We start from the raw sequence: 19834 nt of genomic DNA, 5'->3' as shown, positions 1-19834 counted from the left end.
AAAAGGCCTGTGTTTCCTTCTATACAGCTCAGCTGAACTGAATCCCACAGCTCATTTTTTTTTCAAATTGCTCACAGCACAGCCTGGATCTCTGACCTAAAGTTGTCAAGGCTGGGATTTTGGGGGTAAGGCTTAAGGCGGGCAACAGGCAGGATGCAGGCTCAGACGTCAACTCCTCCCCATCCCTGTGCCAGGGCAGAGAGAAACACAGCCTCCTCTCCTCCTTTTCCAGGCCAGCAGCCTCTCTGATTCAGACGGAATGACCACTGGTGTTACAGAAGAGAACAGATCTGCCCCATCAGCACCTCTTCCCACTGAAAGCGAAGCACAAAAACACAATGTATGGCAGGGCAGGCAGTGCCCTTGGTGACCATGTGACTTGTCCAAACCTATCAAGAGGATAAGTGACTGAGGTCACAAAAGTACTGGGCAAACTGATACATGGTCTTTTCAAAAAGGACGAGCAGCCAAATGACAAATCTAGCCCATCCTAGATTCCTGGATGCTTGGCCAGAGTTGCCCAACTCATGAAAGCACCACTGGGAATAAAGCGCTACCTGGGCCTCACTTAGGCCGTTTCGCACTGAAGGAAGCTGTACACCAGAGCTGACAATGGAACGGAACCCCCTCCTTGGAGAGGAGGGCCAGGAAGTGACCGCAGGTGAAGTCAGGGGTTGGGGAGGGAATTGGCCCAGTGAGCCACCGGCATCTGAGGCAGCTGCCTCAAGTTCAGCCCAACTCAGCGGTTCCCAGTGTAGACACATTTATTCTCAGGGAAGTCTGAAGTTTGTTTGCTTGTTTGTTTTTAACTCTGAAGTTTTAAATAAAGTATTGGGAGCTGGAAGCTGCCAGGGAGAGCCATGTACCTCACGCACCTCTGTGTATCACATACCCGACATACCAGAGACCCACAGCAGCATCCGTGTTTAGCCTCTGGACTGACCCTTCTCCTAAAGACAGGAGGGGCAAGGCATCTGTCAGTTCTTCCCCAGACTTGCTGGCTCACAGAACACACACACACACACGCACACATGCACAGGAAGAAAGGAAACCAGCTAAGGATGTGAGAGGGAATAGCTCCTAAACATGCAAGGATCAAACCTCCACGTCTTTGTTAGAAGAAAGGAAAACCATGCATGATCTGCTAATAATTAAAAAAAAAAAAAAAAAGGAAAAAGAGAAACCAACCCAAGGAGAGATACCTGGAGGGAGTACCAGGCCTGAAGAGCTTTTCACTGTCTTCACGGGAATTATTTTAACAGCAGAAACAGAGCGTGCACGTAAAGGGTCGGCAGTTGCTGAAAACACAAAAGGATAAATGGTGCATCCAGACAGAACATTTGGGAAACACTCGAGCAGTTGAGGAACTGGGCAGGGACAATAGGAGGAAGTCGCCCACACGAAAAGAACAATACGAAGAGCAGTAGATGTGGTCATTTAAAATAGCCTGCTTTCTCCCTGCTGAGTTCTATGCCAAGATGGCAAAACCCCCAGCCCCGACACCATACGCAGGGTCAGCGTTTATCTGTGTCTCCTGTCACACACACCAGGAATGTGCCAAAGCTCTGGACGAGGAGATTTCCAGACACACAGATGGCCTGGCACATAGAGGAAGGGGAGAGCACCCAGGGTCCAAGGGGCTCCTGCTGGGTGTCTGTGCCGGGGGAGAGGACCGCGAGGAATGGGGGACAGAAGGGAACAAGCTGGTGCACTGCCTGGTTCTCTCAGACATCACAGCTGCCTCCCCACCATCACAACTTCTGGGGTCCTTCCTGTGTCTGTTCTGACAACGATGGTCCTCTGTCCCTGAGCAAATCAGAACCTCCATCTGTTGGGCAGCAGATGGTCTTGCCTAAACCCAGCCTTTCCAGGACGAGAGGTTGCCAGGTATCCAGTGCATACTCAAGACTCAGGGCTGCACCCAAATACACAGCCCAGGATTCCTGACGCCCGGCTGTCAGAGAACTAGCATAACTTCCTGGGACGTGGTCACGGCTGCTCTCCTCATAGGGTGCCCCTACTTCTCCATCTGCAGGCCTCCCTGGGCCCCCCACCTTCCCAGACCCTGGAGCCTCCATGGTGGGCACATCCCAAACTCTCCTTCTCATAGCCTGTGGGGAAGCCTCCCCTTACTCTTTCTCTCTCTAATGGCAGCAAATAGAGATGGGAGGTCATGTGCCATGGCACCAGGGTCACCCCAACGGCAAAACTCAGAGGTCTCATGGCCCCACATCTATGCAATAACTGGGGCCTAAGGGCTGTTTGGGAAGCAAGACTGTCACTAGTACATCAGAATCATGCCAGTGAGCTGTCAAGGGGACAGGTGGGAGGCAGGCCCGTCAGCCATGGAGAGTTCACCTTCCAGTCCATCATGCTGCCACTTCAAAAGGCAGTCACATAGCATAAAGCCATTGACGACTAAGTAGACAATGACAAGGCTGCATGTATCGAGATACAAACATGCTTGCACAATTCCATTGCCTGCTCCTTATGACCACCTGGGAGACTGGCTGGTGGGAGATTCATGTCACCATTTTCAGAGGAAGAAGCAAGAGGCTCAGAGCTACTCAGAGTCATCCAGCTCCTAGGTGAAGAGGCTGGAGCTCAGCTGTCTGGGCACCTGGCTCAGTGACATCCCTAGGCCACCATGATGACCTTCAGGGTTACATCTGCTGCCTCCTTTCCAAAGGAGGGTTGAGTCTTCCCAAGTTGAGAGTGGAATCCACCCCCACTTGCCACCTTCTCCCACAGCCCTGAAGTGTCCTCTATGGATGAATTCACAGGGATGGGGTTAATGGCCTCACAGGTTTTAAAAGCATCAGAGCCCTAAGCCCTCCCCACGCTCCCTAGATACTTAAACATGCCCCTGGGGCCTCTCAATAGACATGGCCCTTCAAAACTCCCAAGAGTAAAATTGTCCCAGGCCCTGAGAACATGGTCCCACACCATGAGTGGAGAAGGGTAGCTGGGGAGGAATCAAGGTGGCAAGAAGCACAGAGAAGCAGCAGGAGATACCTCCTGCCACAGAGGAACCGACCCCCAAACTCACTGGGTCCCCCATTCCCCAGCTCCTCATGTGTTCTATGCCTTCCCTTCCTGCCTGCTCTTCCCAACTTTATGCTTTACCTCGTCTCAAGAGGAATACCTGGCTGAACCAGATGGAAATTACAAAGGCCACACATGTCACTTTCTGAAGTTATTCTTTGAGAGATGGTGCATTTTGACTTGCGTGCCCAATGACAGGACTTTTACTCCCTCTCTTTGATACCATAAAATTTAGTGAGATGAGCATGGATGGAATCACTAAAACCCAGAATTTGAAGCAGGAATAAGCACTGCAGAACATCTAATTCCTTGATTTTCTAGATAAGGGAACTCATGCCCATAAAGACAATGGACCTCCCCAGATGTCTGTCTGTGAGAGCAGAACCAGGACTCATCATTCCACCCATGGCACATTGCCGAAGTGACATAGGGGCCCTGAAGCCTGGCTACTTGGGCAGCCATGCTGAGACACTGAGGATGAGAAACCACAGGGCAAACAGGACCTCAAAGGTCATCTGACCCACCATTCACTTCCCAGTGAAATCTTTTTTTTGTCCTAAAACTTTTAAAAACTAAACATTGAGGATGCACATGAAACAAATGCCATGGATATAAGTTATTTCAGCAATCAGAGGTTCTTGCCTCAGGGTCAGGACTGTGAACGTGTCACTATTTACTGCCAGTGAAGGTAAAATGCCGGGAAAGGAGACTCCAGGTTGATAAATGCCACTCGCACCTGGCAAAGGCCTCATCTGTGTACTTGACCTGTTGTTATTCATATCCTGTGAGCGAGGGACAGTTTTCAACATGTGACCCCACAGCGGGAAAGAGTGGCCTTGGACCTGTGAGATGCAAGAACATGTGCCCAGTCTCAAAGTCGGCATCGGAAACAGGTCTCCAGTTCACAGACCAATGCGATCAGTGACTGCTCGTCCCAGGTCAGCGGCCAGGCCCCACATACTCTGTCCCATCTAGAACTGCTTTTGAATACCAGCCAGGCTTCCCTTCAAGAGCTTACCTTTGTCCTGCCCATTGCTGCCTGGTGCCAACCCGTTGACCACAGCTTTAGAAGCACCAACATCACATTCTGAAAGACACACAAGGAGAATAAGGCTTATAATTATGACTCCCCGACATTTATTGAGTCCTGCTGGGAGGACATGTTGGGGACATGCTGGCTTTCTCATGCCTGAGGAGGGCCCCTTTAGGTGCCACAGGAAAATTCTGAGAATGTTCTGTGGCTTGAACCAGGAGAGAATGCAAAAGCTGTCTGGCGATGGAAGGTATGCGATAGGTGACCTAAGTTCTCCTGCCTCCTCGCTATGGCTTCATTTCTGACATTTTTTTAAAAAATCTGCTTAATTCCCCCAAAGTGGTACTTCTTGAATGACAAAGGCTTATCTACTCATTCAGAGGCCAACTCAACTGCATCCCGGGGCATCCAGAGTGAGAGCTGTTAGACGACAGAGACCTCGGGATCTTTGACACCTCCCTTCATCCCACGCACATCCCCCTTTCCCCCGTCTCACCCCCTGTCCCACATCAGAGGCATACTATCTGCCCCCTGGAACATCTCTGGACATGGCTTCTCTTCCCCCACCCACTGTCCATTGTCCCCCATTGAGGCTCTTATGTCACTGTCCCAGAGATGACATAGCTTCCTGACCACTCCCCCCACTCCGTTCTGTCCCTTCGTTTCTCCTACACTGTCAGTCTGCATCCAAACAGCAGTTTCTAGATCCTGATCTAACCATGGCCCTCCCTGGGTTAAAAAGCCACAGGGTGCAGGACAGATGAAAGTGAAACAAGACACTGCAATAGGATCTTCTAAAAACAACTCTACTTTAAGTAGATGGTATTTTACTTCTGTTTTGAAAATAAAAATATTGGTCTTTTGTTGGGAATTCAGTCACGTATATTATTTCTATGAAGAAAAAATGTATTCTGAGTTCCCCAAAATGGTCAAATGATTGTTTGGAATACAAATTTTTTATTAAGTAGAAGGACTTTTATCTTGGCTTACCTGGTTATATTTAACTTAACTGATCTTCTTGATAGATTTTTTTTTTAAGATTTTATTTATTTTTTCATGAGAGACACAGAGAGGCAGAGACATAGGCAGAGGGAGAAGCAGCCTCCCTATGGGGAACCCAATGTGGGACTTGATCCCAGGACCCCAGGATCACAACCTGAGCCAAAGGCAGATGCTCAACCACTGAGCCACCCAGGCGTCCCGGATCTTCTTGATAATTAAGAGCAAGCAAACAAACAAGACCCAGTGGCCAGCTGCTCGCCAGGGGACAAAGCCTGGCGATTCATGCTGGATCCTGGGCTCTTCTACCCATTGGTCCTAGCATTTTCCTGCCATGTTTCCCTCCTCCCCTGCCTGTCATGCCCATCTCCTCCCAAGCCCTGAGCTTGTCAGATACTTCCAGACCTTTAGGTTTGGTTCCCTGCAAGGCCCATGCCAGGAACACCTCCCTCCCCTTTCCTTACCTTGGAGAGATTCTCCTCGTGGCTTGCTTACCTTGAATGTCACCTCCTCTAGGTCAGTTGAGACCTTTCTGAGTTCTGCTCAGCTAAAGGCTCAGAGAGCATCTAAGTCCCACCTCATTCCACATCCCAGAACCCATGCAGGCAGGCCCAGGAAGACAAGTGGGTAGGCAGACAGGACCTGCTGCCCTGAGCCATGTGACCTGTGTGCTTAGAGTAACCGCCCCCACCGACAACCAAGAACCAACCAAACCAAAAATATAATCATAACAGCTATGGTTTCTTAAACATCTATTTGCCTGGATCGGAGGATCCATGCTAACATTCCATAATTAGCATCTTATTTTTATCCTTTAGACCCGGTCTCCTGGAGCTGGGAGTTAGGAACTCCTCTTTCACAGATAAGAAATTTGAAGTTCAGAGAGGATGCCAGGCTTGTCCAAGATCCCTAAGTTATGGTCTGAATTCTGGTCTGCTCCGTCCCACAGGGCATCTTGCCCCCAGTAGGAAGAAACATTTTTAAAAATTTTAAAATAAAAACACGGCTCCTATATATTCTATAAACACAAACTAAATATATTCTATATGAAATAGCTTATATACTATTTCCTCAAATCCCAGGCGCTCCTCTTGGCTGAGACTAGGTCACCCTCCCTGACACAGCTCATACTGATGGGCCAGCCCGGATGCTCCTGGATCCAGACACAAACAGGGCCACTGACCCTCCCCACCAGCAGCCTGGACCTCCGAACACTGGCCCCACAGGTTCTGTGTTACTCGCTGCTCCCTTCCACCTCCAGATGAAGGTTAATTCTCCCAGATGCCAAAATCTCCCTTGCACCTACATTTTAGGGGTGGATGGAAGGAGAGTGTTGGCAAGAAGGCCAGAAATCCAAGTGAAAGAAATATCACAGGTTCCATCATCCCATCTGTTCTTTCCGTAACTCTCTCTTCTCCCTGCACCTGCCCTAGTTCCTCTTCACTATCTCCTCTCTGGGGCTCTAAGCCTCGCTTCAGGGCCCCTCGTGCTAGCACTGGGGTCGGCTCTAAGCTGCTACACAACCTGGCCCCAAGCATTTCCTTTCCTTTCTTCTTTCTCATGAAACAGAGAAACTTGAAGAAAATTTGCCAAATAATTCCAGCACCTCCAATTCAAACCTCTGTGGCACAGCGTGTTGATGTCCACAGCCTGGATTTGCCTCAGCGCCACCACACACTGGCTGCTTAGCCCAGACAAATCCTCAACCTCTCAGGCCTCAGATTCCCCATCTACAGAGTGGGAGGGGCACACACCATGCTGGCCTTTGCGGGTTTGCTAGAATGAATGAGAGAACACAAGCAAAGCACTTCCCCTGCTGACTGGCAGCCCAGTCCAAACTTGAAATAAAAAGAATGCATCATTTTCATGCTTCTCTTTGCACCAAAGTTTAAAACACAAATGTTTTCTATATAGCTGCTTTCTTTCTAATGATCACTTTTAATGGTGGTATAACATTCCATCAAGTAAATACACATAATGAACTGACTCATTCCCCACCTTCATGTGGGTGATGTTTGTTTACTCCAAATTAAGACAGAAATTCCCAAGAATAGGATTATCAGGTCAAAGGGTCTTGATTTTTTGGACTCTTTCTATGAAATGCCTCCTAGCACCACGCCTGAGAGTGAACCTGGGAGAAGTCCCACAGGCCTGTCCACACCCTCACCCTCCTGCCGGGCCTTTCCCTTCTTCTTCCTTCTGCCCTTAAGCATGCCAGGATTGGCAATGCCAGCTTAGGCAAATTCTGACAAAAGATCCAGAAATTTTAAGCTGCGAAGCAGAAGCTTTAAAAAAAAAAAAAAAAAAAAAAAAAAAAGGCGTCCTGGAGGGGGCACCTGGGTGGCTCAGTGGTTGAGCATCTGCCTTTGTCTCGGGGCATGATCCTGGGGTCTTGGGATTGAATCCCACATCGGGGTCCCCACAGGGAGCCTGCTTCTTCCTCTGCCTGTGTCTCTGCCTCTGTGTATCTCTCATGAATAAATAAATAAAATCTCAAAAAAAACAAAAACAAAAGAAAAGCATCCTGGATTGTTTTAAATGACCACAAAACAAAAAAAAAAAAACAAGCAAATAAAAAGAAATAATGAGTTACAAAGCAGGAGCTCCTGGCAGTACCCAAGTTGGCTTGAAGGGAAAAAGAAGGTATGTAGCCTCTTCATCTGCAGCAAAAGTGCTCAAGGAATCAGAACAAGCCACGTCCCCCTCCTTGCAAGGAGGAAATCTGAGCTAATAGCCTAGAATGGAACACTGGCCATGCTGTGGGCTTAGTACTTCAGAAGGACTGTGTCACTTAATCCTTACAAAGTCCTAACAAGCCAGTGCTTTCATGATGTCTGTTTCACAGAGGAGAATGCAGAGAAGTGTTCCCCACCGCCCAGAGGCCACACAGTTGGTCTGAAAGGAAGCCCAGTTGAACCAAGCCCTGCACTGTTCCACCTGGAGTCCTCCTTGGTCCTAAGCATACAGTGTCTGGCACAATTTAGGATTCAGCTAAAAGGGCACTATGTCAATAAACGGAAAGGCTGGGCAGCCTGGGTGGCTCAGCGGTTTAGCGCTGCCTTCAGCCCAGGGCCTGATCCTGGAGACCCGGGATCGAGTCCCACATCGGGATCCTTGCACGGAGCCTGCTTCTCCCTCTGCCTGTGTCTCTGCACCTTTCTTTATGTGTGTGTGTGTCTCTCATTAATAAATAAGTAAAAGTCTTTAAAAAAAAATAAATGGAAAAGCTTGTTTTTAATCTGCAGAGATCTCTGATCACACTCCAGACATAATGCAGAATTAGGAGATCCATTCTTGAATGAGCTGCTACTTGGTCATCTGCCCAACACCCCCACAGCCTGTGGGCCTCAGGAGGCCCCTGGGCACACTCAGAGCCAAGGTGGGCCTTAATCTCCAGATGGAAACTTCTCTGTCTTGAATTCTGGGCTGGAAAGCTGACAGCTGCTCAATGAGCAGGGACCTGTTCCTTCTCTGACTTTCCCAGCCATGTGCTTTCTACCCCAGCTCTAGACTAAAAACACACAAAACCGGTCATTTCTTTAGGTCTTGATTTCCACTACCATAGGCCTACACCAAAAATGTGAGCAAACTGCTCTTCTTCTCTTTGCACCAATTTCAATGCAGGAAGTGTTCTATTAGCTGGGACCCCAGGGCAATTATCAATTTGTTTACTTTTGCTGCCATCACCCAGATTAAACAATGCCCCCCAGGTCAACATTTATCAAACTGTACACTGAAAATCTCTGCAGTTCACTGTAAGCCAAGTATATCTCAATAAAGTTGTCTAAAATTAGAGAAAGGGAGATATTAAAAACAATTAGGACATGATGCACATGAAATGTAGAGCCTGCTGCTTAGCACATAGTAGGCACTCATTAAATCATTGATGATGAAGGTGATGGTAGCAAAGATAACTTATGATGAAGCTCTGGCACTTGCCCAGGTTTCAAAAAATAAAAAATGAAATGCAGTTGGGGCCTTAAGAATAAGTGGGAAACCTGTATAAACTACTCAGTTGTGCAGATTTGTCCAGAAGCGAAAGACAGGGTTTAAAACGACTTACCAGAGCTCATGGTGGTGACAGGACAAGTCTTCTACAACTGGGGCTCCAAACTGCTCTGCAGGAAAACAAACAACAACACAAGAGAGCTGATGAATGCAGGGTCACAGTAAATTCCCATGGATATAACTCTTGATAAAAACAGAATAGAACCAGGAGTCACCTGGCCAGGCTTCTAGTCCTTGGTTGGCTACCTACAACATGACGTTGACCTTGGGTACAGCACTCAACCTCTGTGGCCTCGGTTTTGTCACCCGTACTTGGTTGAGTGAGATACTAAGCAAGGTCTCCTCCTTGGTTACTAAGATTCTACTAAAATCTACTAAAATCTACTTCTGAGATTCTACTAAAAACCTCAAGCTCCATGAACGCACATGGGTCAAGGAGAAGGTAAAGGAAAGAAAGAACCAAATTTTAGGAAAAAGTAAAATCACAACACAAAATGATTATCAAAAGATAGTAAGTTACACACAGACACATATTATTGTGCATATGGAAATGTTCTAAATGCTTTAAATATATTCATTTGATTCTCCCAGTGACCCTACAGAGTAAGCACGGACATTGTATTAGTTTACATGGATAAGGAGACTGAGGTACAGGGAGGGATACTGGAACCCAGACAGACTGCCTCCAAGGCCACACTGTTAGGTTCTATACTCTACTGGCCTGAGGTAGGAATGTATTCTATCTATCCACAAAGATAATTACCCCCCTCATTTAGTATGGTCGCATCCCAAGTCTGAAGTAACTACTGATCTACTTTCTATCACCTTAGTCTAACCCTTTTCCTAGAACGTTATACACATGGCAGCAGAGTGTATGGAACCTCTTGCAACTGGCTTCTCTCACTTAGCATATCACCATTCAGCAACTGGCCGTATGTGTGTGGGTCTATTTCTGGACTTTAACTCTGTTCCACTGATCTGACTTGAGCCCATAACTCATTGTCTTGACTACTTTAGCTTTAGCATTAAGCTTGAAATCCAGTAGTGTGACTCTTCCAACTTCAATCTTTTTCAAAATCATTTTTGGCTCTTCTAGATCCTTTGCATTCTCACAAAGTTTAGAGTCTTACCAACTTCTACCAAAAACAAAACAAAAATCGTGCTGGGCTTTTGATTGGGATCGTGTTGAATCTATGTGTCAATCTGGAGGGGAATTAACATTTACCAACATTGAATTTTCTAATTCATGAGAGTAGACCCTCTGTCCCTTTATGCAGGTCTTTCATTTCTCTCCACAAGATTCTGTAATTTTCAAAGCATTGGTCTTGCACATATTTTGGATAAAAAGGCCTAGGGGAACATACTGGAAGGACAATGTGAAAAGCAAGACTTTGGGATACGCAGAACCTTGCTATTTGAAGTGTGGTCCACAGAACAGCAGCACTGGCATCAGCTGGGTGCTTATTAAGAATGCAGAAACTCAAGACTCGACCCTGCACCAACTGAATCAGAATCTGCATTTTAACAAGATCTCCAGCTGGTCTCTCTGCACTTTAAAATGTGAGAATCAATGAGGGAGAGGAAATCAACTCTGTAGTTCATGAATTCTGCAATAAGGCAGCCAAGGTATGGTCTGAGGGTCTGTGTGAGGAGTTTCCTTTTTAATACACTGAAGCCAGGCACCGGCTTCCTTTCTGGATGGCTGCCTTGCTTACTGTCCTTGGAACAGAGTAGAATGCTAAGGGCAAAAAGGAAATCATTCCAAGTCCTCTGCTGCCCAAATCAGCAGTAGCTTGTCTCCGCCAAACACACCTGAGACTATCCATGACCTTCCATAGCCTCCAACCTGTGCAAACATTTGTTCTTTTCGTTAAGGAACACAACTCGCTGTGTTCTGTATGCCCTAGTGGCTTCCAATCCTGGTTTCAGGGCACCCAGGTTTTTGGCTTCCAGGAAAGGCCAAAGGGCTATCAAGATAGCATCCAAATGTTTTCATTTCTAAAATAATTTTAATAATTTCATTAAGGTTTTCTTCACCTTTTTTTTTTTTCCTTTTAAGATTTTATTTATTTATTCATGAGAGACACAAAGAGAGAGGCAGAGACACAGGCAGAGGGAAAAGCAGGCTCCATGCAGGGAGCCCAAAACGGGACTCGATCCTGGGACTCCAGGATCACACCCTGAGCCAAAGGCAGACGCTCAACCGCTGAGCCACCCAGGCATCCCAGGTTTTCTTTACCTTCTAAAGCGATTAAAGAAGTGACTTAAGCATGAAGCTATTTTAACAGAATGTGTATTTTCTTTCTTTACAGTCCTTTCTGACCTCTATCTGTGGAGTAGCATTTACACAGTCATAAATGTAATGTCTAGACAGCTTTGTGTTTTAATTTTTAAATCAAAGATTTCAAGAACATTTTTCTGGATTTTTACTATCATATCCATTCTTCTAATGGCTATATAATATTTTATTGTATGAACCTTCCATAATTCATTTACCAATTCCCTCTGAACAGTTTAATTCATCTTAATTTTAAAAATAAGTATATAGCACAAACGCCTCTCAGGCTAGGAAAGAGATGAATGGAAATGTCCCATGAACCAGACGAAAAAGATGCCTCAACTCACACACAGTATCACTGTCATATGTGGGTAGCCCTTTGCACATGCAATATTTTTCAAATAAACACTAGTGATTTCTAAGTGTCAACCCCACTCTTGCTTACAAACTGATCTAATGTACATCCAGGTCAGGGAAAATAACCAAAGTACCATTACTTTGCCGCAAGTGCCCAGCAACTTGCCAGTTGTAGCATTCTCTGGGAGGCCCCCTCACCCCGATGCCAGGTGTTAACTAGTTAGTGGCTAGATCATAAGACAGAAGGAGAATGGAGCCAGGGTGGTAGGATACCATTTTAATACCTTCAGAACTAGAATGACAGTGATAGGTGACAATGACCATGCATAGGGGAGCACGAGCTCTGGATACACACTTTTTGGGTAGTAGGTTCTGTTGCATGCTCTCATTTGGTGACTAAATCTGTAGCAGGTAACACAAAGGAGGGGGCAGTTTAAAATAAAATCTGCAGCAAGGGTGGCAGTGGCAGCTGTGCCAAGGAGGGTGCTCAGTGTCCAGTCCTCACCAGTGGTGGCTATGGCCATGACCTCCTATCTAGATTATTGCAGGGCCTGATTTCAGCTCTTACTGCATCTAACTCAGCCTCCTGAATTCCTGCCTCTGTTCTGAGTGCAGTTCTCCAGCCTCTCACAAATTCTGAACTACCCAAGATCTTACCAATATATTCCTTTTTGGTTTGAGTTAACTAGAGGTAGTTTCTGGTCATTTGCAACCCAAGAATCTTGACTGACACAAGATAAGGGGGAGGAAAGAGTCCCAAAGGTTTCTTTCTGAGAGGAGAATCTTCATTCCTCTCCCCTGAAGTGAGGCCAACCAGATCTGAATCCCAAGTGACTCAGCTAAGGGTTTTGTCTCTCAACCTGGAGAGCTCAGAGTCAGCATTGCGAGGATGGTTTCAGGAAGCTGCACAAATGGAGTCTGACCAGCAGGACGTAAGCCTTGAACATCCTAATCTAGTCTCCGTAGTTTATTCAGAGATAATGCAAGCTATTAAAATCATATGTAGAATGTGATAGTTTATTTTACATAAAACCCCCTGACACTTAATATTTACTTAAAAACTAAGCTGTAAAGGGTTTGATTTGGTTGTGAATATGATGGCATGTCTTTGGAATTTCTCCCACAAATCGCCTCCAAAGGAGGCAGGCAACTTTGGGTAAAAGCCAAAGAGATGAACAGTGCCATCTCGTGGCAAAACCACACAGTTAAACATGGACAGCTATCCCCCAGGAAATGGCAGGAGCCTCCACAGTGTCACAGCTGGGGTGCGCCAGCAAGGATCAAGCTTGGGCAGTCAGGACCTACCGTACTTGGGTAAAGGGCCACAGCATCAACATAGACATTCCACCAGAAGAACAAAATGTGAAGTAGCCAGGCTTGTTAAGAATGCATCTGGATAATTAATGGTTCTGCATGGTCCCTCCCTAATTCCATGACCCTATAATTCTGAGATAAGTCTTGATGACACAAAGTGAATAATTACTAAAAAGCAAAAGTTATACTCATGCTTCCAGCTCAAATAGGATCCAATAACTAAATATGGGCTGTTTATTGGGGAAGGAAAGAAAACCCTTCCTTATATGGATGATTCAAGGATATACGACCAAGGAAGAATTGAGTTTGTCTGTAAAAATGAATTCAAGGTCCAGCAAATATTCTTGGAAAAGAAGGAATCTTGGACAGACCTCTCACAAAAGGTGCTCCAGCTTCTCCTGGGCCCTTTGTGTTTGGCTTCCACTGCTTCTCCCACATATGTACTAAGGACATGTGTACATGTACACATACACAACACACACACACTTTTAAGTTTCCATAGGAGAGAAACTGTGTCATCCTCAGGGCCAAGCACTCAATGGGTGCTCAGTCATGAACTCTGTCCTGTCTCTATTTAGCCTTTAGAACAAATTTTGGAGTCTTCACTTCAAGATAACCAGGACCCTCCTTAAATCCAATGTAGCTGCCTAAAAACAAGCCAGCTCCCCATTCCAACCAAACTCTGGTTATACTCTGGCTTTGAAATCCAATCTGGGACTTGATTTGATATAGACCTGTAGCTACTTCCTTCCAATGGCTTGAAAAGAACAGTAATACCTCACAAAGTCCCAGAATAAATGCTTGGCCTTATTGCTTTTTACACTTTGCTGACCCACACAGCAAAGTCAAAATTCTTCAACTTCTCAACAGCTCATCCTCTTCTCAATCTCTATTAATGGTCATTTCCCTCCCAATGCACTCTCTACATTGTTGAGGAGGGTGCAGAAGGTTCTTCAGAAAGCCAGAAAGGATAAACATCGAGTCGCGACATTGCCTTTTTTCAAGAAGACGACAGAATACATACTCAGCCCTGACATTAACTTAGGTATGGAACCCCATGGCATAGCTGGGAGCTCAAAATGTTGTGGTTTTCACAAAAACCAGGTTTTTGTGAAGAGACCAATGCTTCTGGATAGGGAGCCATAGAAAAACATATCAGAAAGGCCATCCCCCACATCCTCTCATTTCCTCCTGGAGTGTCTCCAACTGGTTTCCGCTCTAACCAATTATCTGAAATGGCCTTCAGAAAGATTTCCAGTGCACCCACGGCCAAGCCCAACACTGGCTTCTGCACTGGTCAGGGCCTCACTGACCTTTTCCAATGAATTTAAAACACTTAACTCCTTCTTCCTCCCACAAATACTTTTTGGTCCTGTTTCTAAGTGTCACTGTGGACTGGTTTACATCAGGCCGTGAGGATCTTCTTTCTGGATCAGGGCTTCCACAGTTCTTCTAGGAGTTTAAAGACCTACAAGACTGCACACTGGGTCTTCATTCCTATCTTCCTGCTCATTTCCTTGGGGAATTTTTTTCTGGAATACGAGAGCCAGAAGGACCCATGCAGTTCACCCAACCCATTTCTCTGGTTTTCTGCCTGTTTTGGAAGGAGGTTCCATGAGTCCCCTTGTACCACACTGCTGGTAACCCACTCACCCATTCCCCACCTTTCACTTCAACCAGGGCAGCTGTGCTTTTGTTGATTTCATTCACCTATATTTCCTGAGTTTTCCTTGGATGATTGGGCCCTGTGGCTATAAAAAAAAAAAAAAGAAAAAGGCTCAAAAACCAGAAATCTAATCCACACCCTTACTGAGGTGCAAAAACCGAGATTCAGAAAAAGTTTCTCTTTATCTTGCTTTTTATTCCTTCTACTAAACCCCCTATCTCTCTTCTTCCTCCTCAGGCCACCTACAGCCTTTGTCCTCTTGGCAATGGATACAGAATTCCAGATGAGAATCAGTCCTCCACAGCTAATGCACAGACTGGCCAGGGCCATTTCCCTTTTTAGATCCTTTCAACATCACCCCATTGTTCATTGAACACCAAGTCCTGATAATCAGCTACAAGAGATGGTTACCCAACTTGCCCCCATCTTGCCTTCCAATCTCTCTGCCCCTCCAATCAGGCCTCATGCACTGAGCCCCACAAACAGTGAGCACCTTCCAGCAAGGCAGGGTCTTGCTCATCACTGTGTCCCAACGTCTGCTATGGTGCCTGGCAAGCACCCAATTAACCGTGGAGTGAATCACTGCCCCCACACACGTCAGAATGCACTGCTTTCTCCTCTTTCCCTTGTCACTCCCCTCTCACCCCACACCTGACAAGCTGCCTGGTCTAGTCAATTCTTCCTTCTTCATGAGTCATGTGCCTCAGCCACCTCGGCCTTTCCAATCCCACACACAATGTATTCTAGCACCTCATTCCTAGACCATTACAGTGGCCTGAGGAGCCTCAGAACCACCCTCTACCGCCCAGGAGCGCCACATTGTGACTTTAGCCATGGAAGATTTCCTAGGGGTCAAATTTTCACAGGGAAAACAACAATCCAGAGAGCCCCTATGAGCTCAGAGGGGCTGGCTGGGCAGTACAGGGCAAAACGAAAAAAGGGCACAAAAACTCCTAGAAAAGAATAATGGTAGCTAAGGCACGGACAGGCCTGGTGATACGGTTCAAATGGTATTTCTCTCGCTCCTGCTATGTACCCAGGATGGTGCTTTGCCCAGAGGAGACCAGCATGAATCACACAGCTGCGGTCTCTGAGGTCACTGCAGAGCTGGAGGGTGACAGGCACGGCCCACTGAAATATATAACATGAGGGTAGCCCTTCTGCCAGCAATCTGAACTAAGAGGTTCAAGACCACAGAGAGAAGAAATACATTCTGCAAGGGGACAGAGAATCAAGGAATGAATGCTAACATTTTCAAATGTTCAGTGACATACTGCTCAGCTAACTTCAGGTATTGCACTTTGGGAAATACTGGTCTGAAAACTTAGGTCCAGATTCCTGAGCACACCATAAGGCCGTGTAGGATAAGGTCCCGGTGAGTTGAGTCTTCCAGCTGGTCTCCCCCATGTACTCAGTGAGCCCTGAACTCCACAGTGCCAGATCTGCCATCCCTGCTGCACCTTGACCAAGGGTTCCCCTCTCCAATCTTTCATCTCGCGGTTTTGTCCCACTAATACCCAGTCCCTCACCTCCCCAACCTTTAATGCCAACCCTAGGTGGCCAATGCACTGGCCGAACAAAAAGGAAAGGGTTTTGGGGAGGTTTAGTTTTGTTTTTAATCCCCACTAGAAGTCATGCTACTAAGGAACTCATTTCAGTAAGACTAATTTCCAATCTCAGAATTTAGAAATCTGATGCCCAAGTTCCCACTAAAATCATCACACTCTCATCCCAGACCCTTCCCAGAGACGGGTCAGATCTAGAGCTGGAAAGCTAATTACCTAGCTGCATGTTCTATCTTTTACACTTAAATGGAGCCTTTAAATAAACATACAAAGTTGATTCTGCCAACAAAATTGCCTATAAGCAAAATACAGCCCTCAAATAGTTTCAAGGCTTATAAATGCAATATTATTTGAGCTTCAAACAATAGAATTTGGGTAACTTGTAATCATACGTTACATTATCTATGTATTAAAATACATGGTTTGCAGTATACATTATAGAGAAGATTAGTATCCTTATCTTACAGTATGCTCATATTTATTGCCAAGAAAAAAATTTTTAAAGGCATGAAGAAATAATTCCCAGAAAAAAATTCAAACAAACCCACCAGAAAAATGTTCACTTAACCTGATTTGTTTTTTTAATGCAAATAATAACTATTTTTTTCCACTTCTTAAATTAGTCCACATATTTAAAAATACTAACACTGTGGACAAAAGCAAAGGCATTAGCATTTACCTGCATGGCCAGTAACACTGTAAATTGTCATCCCTGTTTTGAGAACAACACATTAAGAGCTATACACCTCAACCCCTTTGTGCTTTCAAGGGAATCTAGCCCAAAGAAAGGACCCCAAATAACAATGAAGCTACAGAGAGATGTTTCCCATGGCTTTACTAATAATAGTGAAAACCTGGACATTCTCTGGTGTTCAGTGACAGGGGATCAATTATATGGCCACACACACCCCTGGGTGGACTACTGAACTGTTATAAAAATAATGGTCATGTAGACCACACAATATGGGAAGACACCTCTTGTAAGGGCAGGTGAGGAAAGTAGGGTATAGGTCTGTGTGACATTTGTGATTATAGTTACATAAAAAATAAAACCTATGCAGGGGCACCTGGGTGGCATAGTCGGTTAAGCATCTGACTCGGTTTCAGCTCAGGTTGTGATCTCAGGTTGTAAGATCAAGCCCCACATTGGGCTCCAAGCTCAGCGCAGAGTCTGCTTAGTTTCTCTCTTCCTTACCCTCTGCCCCTACCCCTAGGCTCATGCGCACTTTCTCTGAAATAAATCTTCAAAACAAACAAAAAGACATAGACATGTATTTGAAAGAAAATATGACCAAATTCTAATAATGATTTGGTGGCGTGGAATTACAGACAACTTTTAAATTTTATTTCTATTCCCCAGATTGTTTATAATACATTACTTTTTATTTATTTTTATTTATTTATTTTTTTATGATAGGTACACAGTGAGAGAGAGAGAGAGAGGCAGAGACACAGGCAGAGGGAGAAGCAGGCTCCATGCACCGGGAGCCCGACGTGGGACTCGATCCTGGGTCTCCAGGATCGCGCCCTGGGCCAAAGGCAGGCGCCAAACCGCTGCGCCACCCAGGGATCCCAATACATTACTTTTTAAATGAAAAGTAATTTTATTAAGCTCATACTAGCATTTTAAATGCAATTATGTGATAGAACAATCAAGAGAAAATTTAGGTGACAAACTAAAAAAACACGCCACTAACAATCTTGTCCATTAGAATGCAGCCCCACATGATGCAATCTTCTACAGGACTACCAGCAAATGCCCCAAATGTGGGATTCCATCATTAATCGCCAGTGATAGCTTTTGTTTAATGAAGCCAAACTACTCCCATGTAGTTCCTTATGAGGACAAGGTGGGGCAATAAAATGATTAGAATGTTCAGCCAGATTTCCTAAGAAGCAATTGCACCAAAACGTTTCATCTTAAAATAGTCAGCAGGAGCTGCCAGGTGACAACACACACAGTACCCCATTGCTCCCTTGGCCTGCTTGCTGCCAATTCCCTGCCCCTAACCCAACTCCATGGCATTCCAGAGCCCTGAGCTCCTTCTCAAACTCTTTATATGTACAACTCTGGGCACACGAAGTTTCTTAAACATGCATTGTTAACCAAGACAAGTCTTAAATACAAAAACTGGCCCATTTGTGTTTCCCAAATATGGCTGTGTCTACAGAACCAAAACAAAGATGTCTAATTGCAGCATCCCGCACATTTGGAACTCTCCACTGAGACAATCTAGATAATTCAAACAAGAGCAGATTTCCCAAATTCTCGAGATAAAAGGAAAACATCTTAGCTAGTTTTAATTGCAAACTCATAACCTCAAAGTCCAGGATACAGACAATGCCTTTCTTCTACAGATCACTAAGCGATGCCTACCTGTAGGGAAAGCACAGCCATGGGCATTCTAAATTTTCAGAAGAGTCAAGGATAGACCAGAGTTTGCAATGCAGGAAAAGGAGACTAAGAAGTTAATGTGTGTGGCTGAAAAAAAAAAAATTCTAAAAGGCTGAAAAGAGGTCTGTTAGAAGCTGAGAGTAGAAAAGAAGGGTGGGTTTGATATTGCAGGAGAGGTGTCCACTCTTATAGACAGTCCATAGTTCCCACTCAACTTGGCTTTTGAACCACAAAACTCCTAAGACTATGTACCACATCATATATCACATGGACATCTGCGGTATAGGCCCATACCATGCTCAGGAATGAAGGAACAGAAGTTCTATTCAGTAAAAAGACTCTGGGTCTTTTGCAAATACATAAGTTAAATACTTCAATTCATAATACTGGCTTATTCAGGAATTGCTTGTTTTCCTTAAGGAGTTTTGAAATTTTACTGAAAGTAACATTAATTTAGCAAAGAGCCAAGAAGAAACACAGAAAACAGTATCTTTTCTGAGAAAATCTCTTCTTAGTGGCATCTGTTTAATAACTGAGGTGGAACACATATGGACAGGCCCAGAATGAATGATGCTTTAACTCAGGTCTTGGAAGCTGAGGACTTCATCAGATCGTTGGTCCCAACTAGTAATGAATGGGAGGCTCTGACTTCCATTAATCATTGAAGAGTCAGTAATTATTTTTTAAGCTACCTTTCTCTATTCTCACCATTTTATTTTGTACTAATTTTAGGCAAATTTTCAATATATCAGTATAAAAGCTCTCAAATGCATCTAAGCATTTGAGAATACAGTACAAATTTCCAAAATGGGTTTTCTTCAAACTAAGCTATAACCACTAAAATATAGTAGCATTTTAAGGAAATGCTTAAACATCGCCAACATTCAATAAAAGTATTTTTTTAAATATGACAACTCTCACACTAGACTACTTAGAAATAGGTTGGCATCTATTATGTATTTTCATTTAAATAGAAATTGTATATATATGCATATACACGTGCACATTTCTGACTTCAGTTGCTCTATGTATATCCAACTATACCAATCATCACTTTGAATGTAAATGGTCTAAATGTACCAATTAAAAGACAGATTGTCAGAATGGATAAAAAAGAAAAAAAAAAAAGCAAGAGCCAACTGTATGTTGTCTCTAAGAAACCCACTTTGACTAC

General features: G+C 44.9%; 1 protein-coding gene across 50 annotated transcripts in view; it reads right to left on the bottom strand.

Annotated features, from left to right (window-relative positions):
- Positions 1–19834, bottom strand: part of SORBS1 (sorbin and SH3 domain containing 1) — a 228098-nt gene that overhangs the window by 110636 nt on the left and 97628 nt on the right. For 35 of the 50 annotated variants that reach the window (XM_077878259.1, XM_077878261.1, XM_077878258.1 and 32 more), the window contains 3 exons: positions 9141–9195; positions 4064–4132; positions 1203–1298 (listed from right to left, as the gene is read on the bottom strand). In XM_077878259.1, the coding sequence (XP_077734385.1) occupies positions 1203–1298; positions 4064–4132; positions 9141–9150 (175 nt within the window). In that variant the 5' untranslated portion in view covers positions 9151–9195. The remainder of the gene's footprint in view (positions 1–1202; positions 1299–4063; positions 4133–9140; positions 9196–19834) is intronic. The other 15 variants (XM_077878263.1, XM_077878264.1, XM_077878302.1 and 12 more) reach the window with 1 other exon arrangement.

The sequence above is a fragment of the Canis aureus genome, chromosome 29, assembly GCF_053574225.1.
Source record: "Canis aureus isolate CA01 chromosome 29, VMU_Caureus_v.1.0, whole genome shotgun sequence".
Classification (NCBI taxonomy): domain Eukaryota; kingdom Metazoa; phylum Chordata; class Mammalia; order Carnivora; family Canidae; genus Canis; species Canis aureus.
The sequence above is the reverse complement of the archived record's forward strand: the minus strand, read 5'-3'. Positions and strand labels throughout refer to the sequence as shown.